The sequence below is a fragment of the Ciona intestinalis genome, chromosome 9 (assembly GCF_000224145.3).
Source record: "Ciona intestinalis chromosome 9, KH, whole genome shotgun sequence".
NCBI classification, from domain to species: domain Eukaryota; kingdom Metazoa; phylum Chordata; class Ascidiacea; order Phlebobranchia; family Cionidae; genus Ciona; species Ciona intestinalis.
The window spans coordinates 5,749,106-5,767,773 of record NC_020174.2 but is presented as its reverse complement, the minus strand read 5'-3'; the positions used below and the strand labels follow the sequence as shown (position 1 = coordinate 5,767,773).

Sequence of the window (18,668 nt, the reverse complement as noted above, 5' to 3'; positions counted from 1 at the left end):
TCGTAAGCTTGCACGAGGTGTTAAACCCGTGTGATAACGACTGTCGTTTACGGGCCACGCGAGGATAAAGTAAGTTACATTCATTCATTCATTCATTCATTCAAATTTGTCAAATACGTTTATTAAAAATTTGGTTTAGCCGATACTAAACAAATTAGCAAAAGAAAAATTCTGACAATATTTATTCTATACCGTATGTTTACATAAGCCATAAATACAATGTAATTTAAATAATAAGCATAACCTGTATATCAGTATATATAAACATAGTGTTAAAACTGAATACCACCAACACACATCATGTTAATATACAGCCAAGCTTATTTCATGTTGACTTGGAAATATTGATTACTTTAAGATTTACCAGATTATAATGTTTTGGCACAGATGTTCTTCCTATGGCTCACTATTGCATATTTACAAGCTGCCAACTTACAGCTTAAAAGTATTTATAAATGCCATCAATATTCCTTCTTTTATAAAAACAGCCCTTCTGGCATTTATTTGCGATGTTTTAACCTTCTAGAATCTATACAGCACATTTTGACTGAAGTAAATTTCATTACTTTGGTCAAAACACAGCTTAATGAGAGGAAAACTAATTTAAACTTTATCTAATTTTTAACACACACAAATTTTATACATCTAAGCAGTAAACACTTAAAGTAATTAAAAATGACTAAATTCTAAGCCATACATAAACACAAAACGCTTCAAAGTTTCCTCGCAAGCGGCTTGAGGTGTATAAAACAGATCGCCGATGTTATAACAACTGTCGTTGCCCTTTCACGCAAGGATAATGTAAGTTACATTTATTCATTCAAGATAAGAACACTGAATTAGCTTACGAATACAAAGCTTAATTCAGTTTTCTAAACGTAAACAATGTACCTTGGAAAAGGGTTTCCAGATTCTTGTTTGTAGATTTCATTCGACTGCCGTGGTAGTTGCAGCTGCTTAATCACTTTATTATAATCATCAATTCTCTCTTTTACCTTCGTTTCACCAGCTGCCAGTTGCCAATTAGCAGGAAAATAAAATTTAATGACCAAGGGGTATAAAAGGAATTTTAAAAATAAACTCAAACCTATAGAAGATTTGGTTTTGGGATTTAAGATTAATATCAATTTCTTATTTGGAATATAACGTCTAATGTAACGTATATTTGTAATGTGGGGAAAGACAGGACAGCATTGTGGCGTTGTATATGTATTCTATTTTCTTATTGTGTTTAGTAGTAAAAAAAAGAAAATTCAAAGAATTATTAAAACCATATCCTCATGACTTCTATAGACAGTTGTTAATTGTTTAAAACACCATCAGGATATTTGTATATAATGTGCTAAAGGTGTCCCATATTCCCCAACACTACTATATATAGAAAGTAAAAACTCACAGTGAAAATGTGAAGTCAAAAATAAGAACTCAGTGCCAAAGAATTGAAAGGACATTGCTGCGGCTCCTTTGGTTTTAATTTGAGAAATCATTCGCGTTGTTATTCTGTCCTCGTCAAAATCTAAGTGACAACATTTAGTTACAAACCTGTAACACTGGGTGGACAAGCTACATTTAAATGTAGATATTTAATTGAACTAGCACGGCAAACACACATAACGTGTGGTTACATAAAATAAGCAGAACCAGGTGGAAAACAGGTGTTTCTATATGATTAAATAGTATATCTATGTATCTATATATGGATGAATGTGCTATGGAGAATTGAATGTAATATGATTAATACATTTTTTTATTTAACCATGTTTTTTGTTTATTTGGTATTAAAATCCAGTTTCATTCATGTTTTTTTGGTATTATAATGGCCAATGGGTTAACTTTAGCTTATAAGCATAGGCGCCAAGCCTCACAACTCTGTATCATATTTTAGCACCCTGGTTTTACACCTTAATATAGCTTTAACCCGGCTGTAAAAAGGCTAAACAAACAGGCAGGGCTATTTTATAGTTTATTTGACACATAATCTACAAAGTTCCCTATGTTCCATGTTATGAATGTAATCAGAGTTTCACCCAAGATTTCGTAACAAAAATAAAAAATACGCCGCAATAATTTTAAATAAATTAACAAACACTTACACGAGAAATACCAGATGAGGTCACGTCGTACAAACACAGCAAGATGAAGGACTCCATGAGACACAGAGTGAGCAAGAACATGGTTAGGACCAAGGGTTTCTTGTAGTTTGATTTCCCAAGCTTTCCTGGTGGGTTGAATAACTTGAGTTAAAAATTAAAACCCAAATTCCCAAAAAATTGTGGAGATATATAATACTGTTGATGTCAGGCATATTATACTTGTTTTGTAAAACGGTGCTTTTAACGAAAAACAAGAGATACTTTGCAACATGATTAAACATTAGTAGTACCAACACCGCGAAACAGATACAGGTTAAGACACCATGTTAAATCAAGAGCAGAAATATAAAACCAAGCCATTTGATAAAACAAAATGTTAAACAAAAATCAGTGCACCATCACCACAAACATTAAACAGTTGTTAAATTTAACAAATTATCATTAAAATAAGAAAAAAAATTATCCCCCCAAAACACATAACATTAAAAAAGGTTTTTGACTCACTGATCCTGAGGGGCCTCTTGCACCCCGATGACATACATATCTTGTACAAACTCCTCATGGTCCGGGAGAATGAAATCATCAACATTTTCCGGGACTTCACATCTCTGCATGTTCCATGTACCTGTTGTAACAATACTGGTTAAAAATCTAATGCTGTTGGATTTGGGTTGAAGGTTATACAGTGTGGTACGGCACAGCCAGAAAAGAAGAGTTATACACATTTTTTTCATATATATATATATTTAGAGATAGGCCTGTAACTGCGTTTTAATTAATTACATTTTAAATATAATTATATATATACACATAGTAGCCCTATAATATAAATTACTGAGCAGGCTAATTTCTCACCAACAAACAGCCGAAGTCTTTGCTGAGGAAAATATCGGTTCAATTCATCGATACCGACGGCTGACTTCGATTTAGACATATGGCCCACTAGGAAGTTTCTGCATAAAAAACAAAAGATTTTTAAACTGCTGTACAATAAAGATTTTATTTAAATAGGAGTCTAATGATGCTATTTTAGATGAAATATATATCTTACACAATTCATTATTTCGAATTGTAAGTTTTTTTTGCAACACTTGATTCTAAATGTTATTTTGTTACATGGCTGTTGTCCTGTAATAAATCTGACCTCAATCTGGTGCTCATAAAGTTGAACGATTCTTGTGTAAGGAAATACAGTAAGGATCTGGTGCTAAAAAACGTATCAGACAAAAATCAAGTAAAACCAATGGTATACTAAAAGATATACATTTCACTATAAGTCACCTTTCTCTAGCAAGACTACTCGGAATGGCAGGCAGCGCACTCGTTGGCTTGGAGGACTGAGTGTCTGATGACGCATCAATTGATGAACTTTCATCATCTGAAATCTTGAACTCAACTTTGGAAGATCCAGGAGATGTTGAAATTGACATATCAAGTCAACTGTTTTGCTCAGTTGACCATGAGATGTGAAGTTAGCAGAATATACCACATTTTCAGCAATTTTTTTCTTTAATACGTGCCAAAATAACGCGTTCCAGATACAATATACCAAAGCAGCAACACTAGTTCGTTTCAGTCAACACCGTATTTTTTAAACTTAAATAAAATACCAAGCAGCACATTTTCTATAATATAGTAAAATACAATTTAGCGAATACGTACACGGGAACACGAAATATATATAATATAGCTGCTGTCACTGTTGCAAATATGATTTTAATCCCGTAAAAGGTCTCACATGCACTTTTTTGTCCGGCCGAACCGTTAACATCGGTTGCTACAAACCTTCACCGACTAATTGTGTACAACAAACCGCCTAACTACATCTGTCAACAAAACTTCAACTTGTGGTTGTTGTGAAAAATTACCGAAAAACGCAAACCTCACAGAAATCATATACAACAATGTTTGCTTTTGCGTGCTATTATAGAAACAGTATATAACAGCCACCTTACACCAGAGTCGTATAAACACCGAGTAGTCCAACTGCCGTCTATGTGTGTCCAAAATAGAGCAAAAGTGGTGACTTTGACAAAGGGTTTAAACGAACTTGTTAAGTTTTGTTTGTGTTTTCCTATTGTGGGAAGGTGTAAAACAGCTTCTATTTACCTTACCAAACATTTTTTAGAAAAAATATATAAATTTAGCGGCATTAAATGACTAAAATGTCGCAAATCAACCGCTTCTAATTCTAATTTTTGACTTTTTTTGACACAGAAAACAAATGACACATGTTTTTTACATTTTTCAACCTTTAAATTTGTTTTTAGGCCCAAGTTTTTCTGTAATTTACCGAAAAACATACATTTTCCCTATACCTGCTGTGTTATTTTGGACCCAAATTGCCGTTCAATTTGTGTTTTACGTAACAATGGGTTGGACTACTCGGTATTTCTATGGCTCTGCCTTACACAGTAGAAAAGTAAACACTTGACATTACGCTGCTTGCTATTTGCGTTGTCCACTGAACAAATCTACCCAACAAACAAAATCTAGTTTTGATTACAAGTGTCAACAATGTTAGCTTAACCTGCCAGAAACGATATGTTTTGTTTGTAGGATACTAGGATGTTCAAATTCAAGGTAAAATTACAAAACTAACAGATTTGTACAATGAATAAAATAATTTTATTTGTATGCGATCGCGAAATATTATAAGATAAATGAAATCACACATTTAGGCCTCGTTAGTGCGGGAAAATAAATACACGCCTAATATTATGGAATTGACAGATTAGGGTAGAAAAGGCGAAGGAATTTGAACTCGCAGTTTCAAGAACGGCACTTGCTGATAATGGAAACAGGTATTGAGCAAAGTAAATTTCTCGACAATTTTTCACTTAGACACGGTTACATTTTCACAACAAACAGATTGCACAAACGGAACATAAAAATTGAGAAAAATGTAAAAACGACCAAATTGGACCACGGTGAGCAAGGCATGTCACATTGCTACTTTCCAATTACTATAAGTGATGATGCATTTCGAAACGGAGATATTACTCGGGGATGATGCATAGAGTGGTGTATGGTAACAATATGCTTTTAAATCATACGAGTAATTGTTGCTTGAAGTTGTACAAGAAATCTCCCAAAAATATGAAAATGTTGGGTTTTAAAACTTCCTAAACAGTTGGCACTATAGTTCATTGAAGGATCGTTTTTTTAAATTGATAAATATTAAGTCTCAATAATGGTTAATATGACACCACATTCGGACAGGCGTTAATGTCAAACAAAGTGAGTTCGAATCATTTATAAATTGTTAAACAACCATCTGAAATTTGGCGCTCGTATCGCGAATGATTGGTTGATTTAAAAATAACGGAGCAACAATAATAGACCCCACTTTAACACGAGACCCCCCTATATAAATGTGGGGTCTTTTAGGGGGTAACATCTTCAACAGAAGGGGGTGATTGGGGCATTGAACGAGTTGGGGCAGCAGTAAGGTAGCCAGCCACTGCGGGTCCGCCTGAAACAAAAGCAATTAGTTTTACCGTTTATGAAAAAGTAAAAAATATCCTTTTATGCTACAAACACAGATGCTAAATAAATGGATATTTGTATGTATAAATAAATAACAATTTTTAAACCACAGCAGAATTACAGGTTTAAAATAAGAGTGTCATAGCTGAGAAAAAAATGTACAGTAACTATTCTGAATAAGACTTATTAGTTATTTTAGACAGTTATTATAACACAGCTCCCATATTTTATACACCTCTTTTGCAGCTTTACGGGTTGCCACATATGTAAATAAAACAGTTCTAAATAGTTCTATTCACGGGATACTTAATTTATGAAGCGAGACTTACCAGTTAGATAGCCGGCCACTGAAGTGTTGGATATGAAGAGATCATGCATTTGATCTTTGTATGCTGCCCAGGTCCTGGATTTGTTTAATTCTTCTTGAATCTGGGAATAATTCGAGTAAGTTTGTAAGCAGGAACATTAGACTTTATTCTACGTGGGTGAGGTCCTGGTCAAGAAACTAGGATTTAGGTTAGATTTGGCACAAATCAGTGATTTTATTATTTGCAATTAACAGTACAGCAAAAATGTGTTTATTTAATACGTTTAATATGTTAAATATAAGCTTAGAAAAAAGAGATTTGTAAAATGTTATTTAAAATAGCAGCTGTTGAAACACCTGCTTCCTACACAAGCAAACCAATTTATTTTTAAAAAGTCATTTAAATTAGATGGAAAAATTATGGAAAATGTAAAATCAATTCATTTCATATTAACATGTGATGTGCAATACAGGACCAATGCAGTCAGAAAACCAGTTCGTACTTACATTAAATAAAAATATAAATTTCATATTTTAAAACTATGCAATTTTTAATTTTTGGTAAAATTGGGGAGCTCCTGAAATAAAATCTAAAGAACCTGAAATTATGCACAAGCAGCCTTGGTGTTGGGGTAATGGGCCAAACCGAGCTTAAATCCCAAACCTTAAACCTTAACCACATCTTTATCAAAGACCTCACCCACATAAATAAGTTTGTACATTACACACCTGTTCACCATACTCTAAGCTGTGTGTCATTGCTTTCAAAGACTTCACGATCTGAGCTTTGGTTGAAGACATTCCAGTGTTTTGTAAAGCTGTGTCATCTAATAGTTGTAATAGGTAAGCCACAAGCCCTGACTGCACAACCTGATGGGAAAACATGGGAAATGTGAAAATTATTGTGTTGGGACTTTGTTTAAAACAAAGAGCAAAGAACATTTTGGAACTGATTGATTGTAGGGGGTTCAGTTTTTGGATTTCAAGGAATTGAGTGTAACTGCCCAAACGACCGATGGCACGCAAACAAAGTCGAGGCCAATTACATTGAAGTGGACTGATTGATTGTAGGGGGTTCAGTTTTTGAATTTGAAGAAATAAATGTAACTTTTCTTATCCTTGTGTGGCAAGGCAACGACAGTCGTTATAACACAGGTGTTCCGTTTCATTAACCTCGTGCCTGCTTACAAGTTACTATGTATGCAACCTTGAAAGTAAAGAATATTTTTGTTATAATTTGTAGTCAACAATTTAAACAACCCAAAAACAACCGATGGTTTGGAGCAACTGTTGTTAAGCATCCTGTACAAGGATATGTACGCCCACAATGGTAACAGCGACGATTCAGGAACCCGTAAACTCTGATCTCTAGTAGCAGGCACGCAAACCACTTTGCTGTGGCACAACGATACACAATGCTATACATAATATATACACGACAAATTACCTGGGCCATAAGTTTGGGGCTGATATTTTTACTGAACATTCGATGCAGAGCCTCGCATGCAAGACCAACTTTGTCAGGTCTCGCCTTCATTCCAACTATCAGTGGTTTCATGCAATCTGTCTCCGCAAAACCTTGCACACATGTCTGTGAAAAAATATAGATATAATCATACACAATGCCATGTTTGTGTAAAAAACATAGATACACTAAACATAAATACTCTGTCTGCGTAAAAAATGTTGATACACTTATACATAAATGCTTTGTCTGTGTAAAACACTTAAATACTCTTAAACATAAATGTCCTTCAATATGATTTGACCAGTGTTTTTTGCAATGAAAAACTTACTTAACCCATTTCTCTTACCTCATTGTCGGACAAAACAGTGAGAAAAAACATAGATACACCCGTACATAAATGCTCATTAAAATGATCTGACCAGTGTTTCGCAATGAAAAACTTATCGGTACTTGACCCATTTCTATTACCTCATTATCGGACAAAACGTGCACCACTGAAATGCACGCGTTGGGAATTGCGTCGTTCTTATTCGCCATTTGTTTGAATACAGTTGGGAGATGGCCAAGCGATGGAATATGCTCAGCTAGTGTTGGTTGCATGGCAAACAAGCAACAAACAGCTTGAGTAACAGTTTCAAGTGTCTCACCCTGTTAGAAATAGTGTTAGTGACAGTGTTACATATAATATAACATAATTTTTTAGGTGTTCAAAAACATTATTAAAGATCAAATGAATTAAAACAGCGAAGAAAAAGAGAAGAAAATTAACAACAAAATGAAAGTTGTTATAACAATGCTAGAGGTAAAAAATAAACTATAAATGTGAACCTTACTTAAAATTGTATAACTACAGCATATATGTTATTCGTTTGTACCCAAGAAAAACGGTAATTCTGATTATTCAAGACAAATATATATTACGCAATTTCCGCATTCACATATGCTTCAAAAATATGAAACACTCACGTGAAGTTTTGTTGATGAAATAATCTTCGTGAAAGAATTCATGATCTCAACAGTAAACTCACGAGGTTTACGAAGAACCCAACCTGGTTGGGATATGAACAAACGCAGGTACACACCCCCAACCTAGAGAAAAGAAATAAATTACCATAAAATAACACATGATATCCATTTAACAACACAACATAGACTGTATGTGCAAACGAAGGCAAGGAATACTAATTTAGCTCAAAATAAAGAATAATTTAGGTTAGACTAAAAAAATCAATTAATCTTAAAAAGTAAATGAAAATATAATGGCGTACAAAAATAATGCCTAGAATACAATAAACTATTTTAGTGTAAAATAAGCATAAGGTGAAGTTCCGAACATATCATATCCACACACCACCACCATACCTCTAATTCATCGGCATCCACACCTTGGTACACGGGCACAAAGTTACTCGGGAGATGCCACGGGGTGTTTGGTTTCACCAACTGTTCCTTGTATAGACTGTGGAAAAAATTCAAAAAATTGTAATTTTTTATTTTTTTATAAGCAAGTCATAGGTTCGTGCATAGTTAAATTGCTGTATAAAACGAAAAAGGAAAACAAAATTAAATCGTGTACTGGTCAATATGATTAGTGCCCAATTCCCTAAACTACCAAATGTTACATTTTTGGCAGTTTAAATTAAAAGTAGTACCTCTATTCTGTTTTTAATTCTATTTTGTATGGGTGCTTCAGCGGCTTATGTAATATGACTTCAGTTGAAATAAGCCCATTACAGCAACAGTAAGAACTTTAAAAGTAGTTAGTAACTACTACTAGTTACATATCATTGTTTTCTATATGGGTGAAGTCCTTAAAAACTTAAATTTATACCAAATTTGCTTCATTACCCCATCCTATGCTGTTCTGAGTACATATGAAACACCTATCACTCACTCTGCTGTTATTTGCTTCACAGAACCACAGACACTTTCACGAGACTGATCGTTCCAAATAAGCTCTGGGTTTTCATGATTTCCCTCGAACATATGAACTGATGCTTCAGGGGAACTCTGCATCGCATCCACAAAGATAACAGGGAGAAACTTGCTGAGATGGATGCGGATCTATGGGAAGTACAAGGGAACAAACATGTTGAAATATATTTATACAAACAGAAAACTTGAGTGGAGTTTGAAGTTCATGAAAAACTGAATAAACATTCAATGTAAGTTGAACTTTTTGTAAGTGTGGTATTAAAACACTGTAATACTACAATTAGTTAAATTTCAGTTTGTGTGAAACTGTGAATAAAAGATATTTCTATGCAGAACCTTGCAATTTCTGGTTTTGTTGAAAGTAAATTATGGCTTAAATACAATTGGGATATTAGTTAAAAAGTGTTTACTAAACAACTAAATTTAACTATGACATATTCAGTAAATCTGGCGCTTATGTAATACATTCATTATAAGACGATTCTATATCAAATATTCCATGAAAAAGTGGAAAAACATTTCAAGTTTATGAATATAAAAAACACAACAATATAAAACACACTTTGGTAGCAAGATATACATTCAGATAGACAGCATAGCAACATGTGGCGCATATTGGTTAATGGGAACATTAGAAACTTGAGGTTACCTTGGGCCCAGTTAGTTTATCTGCTGTGAGTTTTGAAAATAGTTCAGCCGTTTGTTGACGCAACGCTGGGTTGGTGGAGTTGCAGAATACGTTCAATAAATACAACACAGCTCCTGTAATACGGGAAGGTAATGTTAAATTCAATTAGAAAGACAATTCAAAATAAATTACCACAAAATTCCATTTTCAATTATTTTACTTAAAATTAAGTCCAACGAATTGTATGATAAAATATGCGTATTTCCCTAAATGGTCTTATCAGTCTTTTATTCAAATAGAATCCAGTACAAGTATTGTACTACCTATTGAAAAAGGTATTGCACATGTAAAATTATGCAGACTAGGTAATTATTGGTTCTTTAAGAAAATAAAAATGAATATTAAAATACCAAAAAAAAAGATAATAAAAAAAGATATTAATATTATATTGCCTTGCTGTAGAAGTTCTTTAACGACTTTGGTGTTGGAAGATAGAGCATGAAAAATGTTGAGTACGTTCGTTGCGCCATTACTACTGAGACCACGTAGTGTTAGAAGGAGAAGAGTGCAAACCCTGCAGTCAGCTATGTTTTCTACACACATCTTGTTGTTCGTGACCACTGTTAGTAGCTGGGCAAGAAAGGAGGTTTAGGTATTCAGTATTTTTGTGCGGAATATAAGGATTTTCAGGTCAGTTTTAACACATATATTAGAATTAATTTTTGATTATTGAATGGCAGACCAAACGTCAGAAATACACTACTTTTTATATACCGAATTAGCCACTGAAAAATTATTCAGAATATGTCCTTTATATTGGCCAAGATGCTCAAAACATAAAAATAAAGCTTCGTTTACCTCCAATGCCATTAATTGAACATCAGCTTTATATTTACTGTTGAGTAAACTGAATAAAAGTTGGAAGTGTCCGATGCATTCAACCTCATTGCCTGCGAGGTATGAAGGAGTTAGGTTGATACGATAAAAGTTGATTTAATTCTATATGAGTGGGGCTTTGAAGACCTAGGATTTGAATCAGATTTGGGCAATCACCCCAGCACCCTTGTGCGAGGGGAAATGAAGTTCCTTATGGTATATGGTATACGGTTACTTATGGTATACGGTTACAAAACAGTTGAAACAATAAAAACCAACCTCTGATGTCATGCCGAATTGCAGACTAGATACAATTGGGTTTTATGTACCAACACAGCCAATAATAAAATTTGCCAATTAAAATCAATTGTTACTGCAATAATTTCAAACATGATAGAATGAATATGATTTGTCACCTTAAGGTAAGGTACTATAGCAACACAGCCCCCCAAAATTTTGCAATTAAAATCAATTGTTACGGCAAAAATTTTGAAAAGGACAGAATGAATGTGATTTGTCATCTTGTATGAATGATAGCACATGCATTGGAACCATTGCTACAGTACCTTACCCATGGAATTAAGATTTAAATACCATCATAGGCAAAAATAAAATTTTGCAATCGAAACCAATTGCAATTAATCTCTGATATATATATATATAGCTTTGAGTTGTATGTATTACCTGGGTTGTTCTTTATAACATTGGACAAAGCTTGCAAGGCATAACTACAGTACGTCAAGTTCTCCTCACTTAATGTTGGTAACTGGAGAAAAATATTTGATTTTCAAACAGAAATGTTAAGTAGAAAGAGTCTGCTAGTTGGCAGTTTATAAATCTATATGAATACGGAACCAGCTAAGTAGAAAACAATTTGTTTTTCAAGCAAACCACGTTTTAACCAAACAAAGGTATTTTACCTTAGACATTTTAGGGAAGAAACTCAAAGTATCTGATTTTCAAACAGAAATTATACATAAACAGTTCTATAGTTATATTATATATATATATATTATAAACAAAGTCATATTACCTCAGATATTTTAAGAAGATATTCAAGCAGTTTTTGGCAGAAGATCTTTGGTTCCTGGAAGACAAAATTTGTTAAATTTAAACAAAAACCTGCTGCTCACTAGTGGACAAAGTTTAATAAATAAAACACTGGCATAAATCTATAGATTTATTTTACCCAAAATTGTTAACTGCCATACAGTTATACCCTGACAAAGCCTATGTTATAAGGCAGATTAAACGATGTTATAGTACTATTTTGTTAACCCCAAAATGATATATTTTTTTCAAATTTTAGAATTTCTTAGCAGTACAACAATATTAACAAGTAATTTGTTTGTATTTTTAATACACATACACCAATTATGTGCATGTCACAAAATTATTAATAGGCATAAACAAAAAAATATTTTAATTTTTTAATCCACATACTTCAATACTAAAAGTTGGTTGTTCGTTGTATATTCGAACAAATATATCGCCAACAATGAGTTCCTTCTGGTGAAGAGAGAAGACAAAATCTGCTCCGTACGAGGGATCACAATTTCCTGCATTATAATGATAATAAATAACATTTTGTAAATATTTCCATAAATTGATTTGTAATATCTTGCATGGAAGCTATTAATCATGGAAGTTTCACTTATTTTCATAATATTTCTAAACAGTCGTGATCAAAATTTGAGGTACAAAAATACCACATTTTAAATTTTTATATTTCAAAAATGGGTTTGTTATATTTTACAGCATAAATGCAACAAATGATTCATTTAGTTTTCCCATTCTTATCTGTACAGTTATTTTTTTACTTCTGCTACCAGTCATACCGTAAATAATCTTTGAAGGGCTCATCTGGCAAGACTTTCTAAGAAGTCTTACCGTATAGCAGACGTAGGAAATACACTACATTTTTCATACCAGATGAGTCGTTAAAAAGTTTGTTTATAAACTATAGTTACTTACAGTCCGAACAGTGTCTTGTTGTTGCTGTTCAAGATATTCAACCAACTCAAACCTGGTTCCATTATCCCACATTAAGTATGGATTCTCAGTGTTGCTGTTAAGTACTTTCAATACCTATACATGAAATATAATGCTTAGTGATCTATTTTTATTTGTAGCAGAAAATTGACACTTTAGTCTGGAGTTAGTTCACTATCTTATATCAAACAAAATGGATAAAAAATAGGCTAATAGATTTTTTAGTCAACATAAAATGAACAAAAAGAGCCCAAAATATATTTTTTTAAACCTGAACTTTCACCCTAAATGTCTTGTAACAAAGAGGTTAATTTTAGTTAAAAACTAAACAATTGTAAATTATATTCTTACACTAATATTCAAAAGGCTAACAATATTTTTATTTTTACCACTATGTACAACAGATTTCTCTTACAGCAGTTAAGAATTCAGAATAACCATACAAATAAATTTCACCTCCGAATATTTTGCTTGCCCAATAAGTTTGGTGAGATAAGGCGTGATTAGTGAGCACAGGGATTTATGAAGCAATGGATTGACGGGTTCTTGTGTAAGGTAACCACCCAAACAAGCAAGGGCATGAATGCTCAGCCGTGCCAACCTATTTGCAACTTCCTGTAGACGGAAAATATTTTGGAAAATCCTGCTATTTTTTTAGATTTTTAAAGTAATAAATGAAGTTTAAAAAAGTCCAATAATTTGAAATATATACATACAACATGTATATATATATATATATATATATATATATATATAATTTTTGATGGAATTTAACAATTTTTGTATATTTTTAGGAGTACATAAACATACTAAGTCAAGAACAATGATGATACTGTATGATATTACACATTTTTTTTCTCTATTTCAAGGTTAATATCCAGAACAGAACATTAGATCCAATTATTTGCTTGCTTTACCTGTTGGTTGGTATTCTCACTCTTAGTAACTCCTCCTTCCTCCAGTGTAAAGTCATAGTTGAACAAGTACAGCAACAGATGCCATAACACTCCACACTTGAATAGTTGGGTTTGTAGAGCCATGTCCATAGCAAACGCACTCACACATTCTGTAGCGACGCTGCATAGTCTTGGTAGGGTCTGTTGAACAAACATAAGGTATTGAAAAAAATATTCAGGCATAAAAAAATATATAATTTTTTTTGTTTACATTAGAAAAATATTGAACCTATGTTAAACAAACATAGAGTAGCAAAAAAATACTAGTTTTTTTAAAAAAAATTGAAATAAAAAATTGTTTAATACCTTGAAAAAAAAAGGAATTGTTTTATACCCTGAAAACTTTACATATACAACTAAATAACTTCTTAAAAAGCCACTTCTACAGTTTATAAAAGTTCAGAAAAAGACTACAATCAATTGCAAGTAACATACAAATAAAGCCATTACATTCTAATTTGTTTTTCCAAAACCAATATTTACCAAAATACATACAATTCATGTAGCATACAATTTACTCTCAACTACCTTGTAATACAGGATTCTGCAAACGTCCTTTACTATGTTCGAATCTGCCATAAATTTTTCCCTGCACTCCTCAAACTGTGCAGCCACCGCATAACAGCGACACACATGCATGCAAACTTTAACTGCTACATCATCTTGGGTGGAAGAGAATGAGAGCATCGATACACAACGTGCAAAGGCAGCTTGAAGAATCTGATAAAAAAAATAGTTTATAGAAATTTTTTTTAGTGTTTTTAAAGAAAAAAAAATTTTTTTATGAAAAATGTACCATTTAAAAGTCATAGGTAAAGCTTTATTTGATATAAAAGATATATGTAGGTTGTTGAAACTTGACAGTTGGAACAGTTTAGATGGTTTATATATAGTGATGCAAAAAACGACAACTTCCTTTTACTTGGGCAAGTAGTCAAGGACACATACGCACATAATAATAGCAGCACCAACCTTTAAACTCAGATCATCTGAAGTCTGTTCTACTGACAATTTGAACAAACCATTAATAACCACTAGGTTGGAGAAATGAGGACACATACACACATAATGACAACAGCACCAAATTCAACATCATTACATGATAAGTAAACCAACCATCATAAACCACAAACCTCAATTCCATTTTCTCTCCTCAGTTCTTCAGCATTTAATGCAGAGCAGTTGACGGTATGGAAAGCCAGTTCGGTTGCTTCAGGTAACAAGGGTTCTGCTTTACTAAATAAATCTACATCCCCAGTTTCCATGGTGATGGTTTTAATAAGGGCAGGGTAGCCAGCGTACTTGTATGGCGCGAGCTCTGAAAGCAAGGAGAAATGTGTATATTTATTATTTATGTGTATGTAATTGTACTTAACTAAAAAACACCCAGTTATATATATAGTAACTCTTAAGCGGGCACGAGGTGTATGAAACGTAATACCCCTAATATAACAACTGTCGTTTTCCAGCCACACATGAATAAATTAGGTATATTCATCATTATCATACCATTTTTATAAAACCATTTTCGTTTATTACAATATTGCAAACGAGACTTATAGAAAATATTGGCACCAGTAATTTATGTTCAGGATATATATATTGCTTGCTATCTTTATGTTTTTAAAAGTTTGCAATTCTAGAAATTTCATAGTACAGCCATATTACAAATATTACCAGTGTTTCCAAACAAAAATTTATACTTTGTGTTTGCACAAACAAAAATAGGAAACACTGCAAAAATATTCCACCCCATTCTAACCTTCCTTGAATCTCCTGAACAATATGCTTTGTGTTTTAAGAATAAGGAGCAAGTTTTGTGGATCAGGACCATCAACCACTCTCTTCTTCTTTGTGCAGAGGAACTCATAAGCTTTGTTCACTGCTTCAAATATATCCTGAAATTGAAGAAATTGGTCACGCTTTATGTAACAGGAAATTTAATAGTACATGGTTGTGTTGTTTAAAATGTAATTGGATTTGGGATAAAAGTTGGACATAAGAATATATTTTCCTGCTTAGGTAAGGTATGCTTAAACTTAGAATCCAAGATTCATCAGAAAACTGCTAAGAAAAGGTTGTTAACATAGGGTAATATTACTTATTAAAAACAGTATTTTATATTACGAATTTGTATTGAGAATTAATGGTTTTGGATACCTGTATTGCTAAAATAAAACCAAATATTTTTGCCGGTAAAATTACATTGAAAATCAATTTCTGTTTATAAAACTACATTCAAAGCTCAAAGATCAGTTTCTGCTGATAAAAATATAAAAACTTTTCGAAACCAAGTTAAACTCACCCTGCCCTCCGGATTCTTGTCTGGATGATATTTCTGTGCCATTCTAAAGTAAGCCTTTCGTATCTGGCTTTCATTAAACCTGGGAATATGAGTTGTAAGTGCTGTGTTAATTGATCAACGTTAACTAAAATATATTCCTATGTATAAAACAGAGCACCAGTGTTATAACAACTGTCATAACTCTGCCACGTGGAGAAAAATAAGTTACATTTATTCATTCACATTTCTGATAACAACTTAATGGACAATACCACACCAGATTTATTGAAAAAATATTAAAACACAAAACTTACGGAGCTTTATCCTTAGGTAGACGTAGTGTATCATATGCTTCATCATACGACATATTTGGTCCCTTTTTCTCGACTTCTTTCTTCCAAGCTCCCAACACATCTTTCAGGAATGAGACCTATGTGTGGTGTTAAATGTAAATCATGAGAAAAAAAAATTAAACTATAAAAAGATTATTTCTTTAAACATAAGACATTTTACCAAGTATCACATTTACATGAAACATGGGCAGAACACATATGAAAAACCATATAAGTAACAAGCCAACTCTGGCCTAAATCCTGGGTGTGCCTTTATTCAGGACTTTGAGCAAATAAAACAGAAGTCCCTCTGCATTGCACAAAGCTTAATAAAAAGTGTTAATTCCTCTATTTCCCCGAATTCTAACACAGAAATCAATAAATCTACAACGACACTTTACAAAATATCTTCCAAAAATATAACACAACTTAACTAGAAAATATTCCCCCCCCCAAAAAAAAAACATAACTGAATCTTAATGAACAATATGTTTAACCCACCAAAAATTATAAAAACCATTAAAAAAATCTCAAAAATCTTACCGGATTTTTAATTTCCCAGTCTGGGAATCTAGTCTCATTGCATAGGTGACGCAGGTAATAAATATTACAAAATAATTCTTCTTCTAGCTGAGGAAAGCTGATGGCAGGAATAGGTACGTACTGATAGATGGCTCTCACATTGCTCATTAAACGTGGAGAGAAGTCGGCAATATGAGCTGCTATCTTCTCTATCATGTATCTCCTATAAAAAGGTAATGGGTGACGTTATGTTTCGGTTCAGTAAGCTTTTTACTTTACCTCATGTAGGTGGAGCCCCGTTTTTTTGCAATTAAGGTAGCTTTTATGCTAGATTTAGCTTATTACTCAAAGTTTCAGGGCAGATTTTTTCCGATATTTTTTTCCATTTTTCCATTTTAGGTTAAGTTGCCAATCTTATGGTTGGTCAGAGGACCTGGGATCTTTGCCAGAGTTGGACCAGTAAACACTGATACATTATAAGTATATACTGTTTTCTACATAACCAGTGTATACCCGTTCCTACGCAACGGAAAGCCCATTAAACCGTCTTACCTCATCTCACTGTTCCAGATCGCCTCAGGAGTATCGAACTCTCCCAAGAAAATCTCGGAAAACTTCTCCGCTCCGTAGTTTTCAAGGTAATGGATCATCGCCTCCGGGAAGAGCGCTCCCAGGATGCTGCGTGCGAGCATCTCACTGGAGGACTGAAAGAGAAGAAGATTATGATGAGCTAGGAGGTGAATTTGTTGAAAAAATATAAAAAAGGGGAAATTAAAACTTCGCAGAAAAATGGAAAAAATATTGATTTTAAAAAAAGTAGTACTGACTGTAGGTGTTATCATATAACATATACATACTGCATCTGCATGTATCATAGATTCACAATACAATCAAACAACCTACTTCCTGCGTGTATTAGTATACAATATAACATACACATACCCAGTGCATTTATCAGCATGTAACATACACCTACCTCTTCTGTAGCTCTTGTTGCTTGCTTAAGATGAAGATATTGCAGGAATTTTCCAACAGGAAGAACATTTGAACCCGTGTACATTAAGATGAAGAAGAAAACGCCTGGAAATGTATTGAGTTTAATTTAAATAATGATAATCAATTTAATTGTTATTACTTTTTAAATTTATATATTCTACATCCTGTATTAAAAAAATGCTTGTGAAAAAACATATGTAAAATTCTTATAAAAAAATATTTTTAGGCACTAATGTTGAATGCTCATGTGTACAAAAATCACTTACAATTACATACGTAGTATCTTATAAGTGAGCACGAGGTGTATGAAACAGAACACCTGTGTTATAATGACTTTTGTTGCCCCGCCATGCGAGGATAAACAAGCCACATACCTGGTAACTTGTAACAAGTTGTAAGCGGGCACAAGGTGTATAAATAACTGTCATTCATTCATTCATGCAATCGTTTGCTGGATACCAAACACATATTAAAAATAAACTTCCGATTAAATTTTCTCACCTGATAAATAAATGCGAGAGAGTGAAGGATTGTCCATCATCACATCAAGCAGTAGAATGGCAACCTTTTCCACCAAGATTGGATCAAATGTAAGAAGCAACTGGAAATACATTACGATGAATATCTGGTCTATTATGTGCAGGCAGTGCCAAAAGTAAGGCCCTAATTAGGCATAACGACATATTACCTTGAAAAACCTATATAGGAAAATGTACACCCACTAATAATAGTATTAACTGTTTTAAATACTGTATATTTAACAATTCTAATAGTTTCTATATGACAGCAA

At 33.1% G+C, this 18,668-nt stretch overlaps 2 protein-coding genes across 2 annotated transcripts in view; both read right to left on the bottom strand.

The window, feature by feature from the left end:
• Positions 1 to 3,736, bottom strand: part of LOC100180050 (72 kDa inositol polyphosphate 5-phosphatase) — an 8,142-nt gene extending 4,406 nt beyond the window's left edge. The window contains exons 1-6 of the mRNA XM_009861451.2: positions 3,375 to 3,736; positions 2,949 to 3,046; positions 2,598 to 2,718; positions 2,094 to 2,218; positions 1,397 to 1,516; positions 892 to 1,009 (exon numbers count right to left, since the gene is read on the bottom strand). Of these exons, the coding sequence (XP_009859753.1) occupies positions 892 to 1,009; positions 1,397 to 1,516; positions 2,094 to 2,218; positions 2,598 to 2,718; positions 2,949 to 3,046; positions 3,375 to 3,523 (731 nt within the window). The 5' untranslated portion in view covers positions 3,524 to 3,736. The remainder of the gene's footprint in view (positions 1 to 891; positions 1,010 to 1,396; positions 1,517 to 2,093; positions 2,219 to 2,597; positions 2,719 to 2,948; positions 3,047 to 3,374) is intronic.
• A 966-nt stretch (positions 3,737 to 4,702) lies between these two features.
• The window catches only part of LOC100180759 (dnaJ homolog subfamily C member 13), a 26,927-nt gene continuing 12,961 nt past the window's right edge, over positions 4,703 to 18,668 (bottom strand). Inside the window, exons 27-52 of the mRNA XM_026835920.1 lie at positions 18,380 to 18,541; positions 17,859 to 17,962; positions 17,435 to 17,586; positions 16,904 to 17,105; positions 16,343 to 16,458; positions 16,050 to 16,128; positions 15,507 to 15,642; positions 14,878 to 15,062; positions 14,273 to 14,464; positions 13,706 to 13,885; positions 13,245 to 13,403; positions 12,771 to 12,884; positions 12,240 to 12,356; positions 11,830 to 11,883; positions 11,481 to 11,562; positions 10,779 to 10,870; positions 10,373 to 10,550; positions 9,942 to 10,054; positions 9,252 to 9,421; positions 8,720 to 8,816; positions 8,324 to 8,446; positions 7,826 to 8,005; positions 7,337 to 7,480; positions 6,619 to 6,759; positions 5,912 to 6,011; positions 4,703 to 5,568 (exon numbers count right to left, since the gene is read on the bottom strand). Of these exons, the coding sequence (XP_026691721.1) occupies positions 5,480 to 5,568; positions 5,912 to 6,011; positions 6,619 to 6,759; positions 7,337 to 7,480; positions 7,826 to 8,005; positions 8,324 to 8,446; positions 8,720 to 8,816; positions 9,252 to 9,421; positions 9,942 to 10,054; positions 10,373 to 10,550; positions 10,779 to 10,870; positions 11,481 to 11,562; positions 11,830 to 11,883; positions 12,240 to 12,356; positions 12,771 to 12,884; positions 13,245 to 13,403; positions 13,706 to 13,885; positions 14,273 to 14,464; positions 14,878 to 15,062; positions 15,507 to 15,642; positions 16,050 to 16,128; positions 16,343 to 16,458; positions 16,904 to 17,105; positions 17,435 to 17,586; positions 17,859 to 17,962; positions 18,380 to 18,541 (3,461 nt within the window). The 3' untranslated portion in view covers positions 4,703 to 5,479. The remainder of the gene's footprint in view (positions 5,569 to 5,911; positions 6,012 to 6,618; positions 6,760 to 7,336; positions 7,481 to 7,825; positions 8,006 to 8,323; positions 8,447 to 8,719; positions 8,817 to 9,251; positions 9,422 to 9,941; positions 10,055 to 10,372; positions 10,551 to 10,778; positions 10,871 to 11,480; positions 11,563 to 11,829; positions 11,884 to 12,239; positions 12,357 to 12,770; positions 12,885 to 13,244; positions 13,404 to 13,705; positions 13,886 to 14,272; positions 14,465 to 14,877; positions 15,063 to 15,506; positions 15,643 to 16,049; positions 16,129 to 16,342; positions 16,459 to 16,903; positions 17,106 to 17,434; positions 17,587 to 17,858; positions 17,963 to 18,379; positions 18,542 to 18,668) is intronic.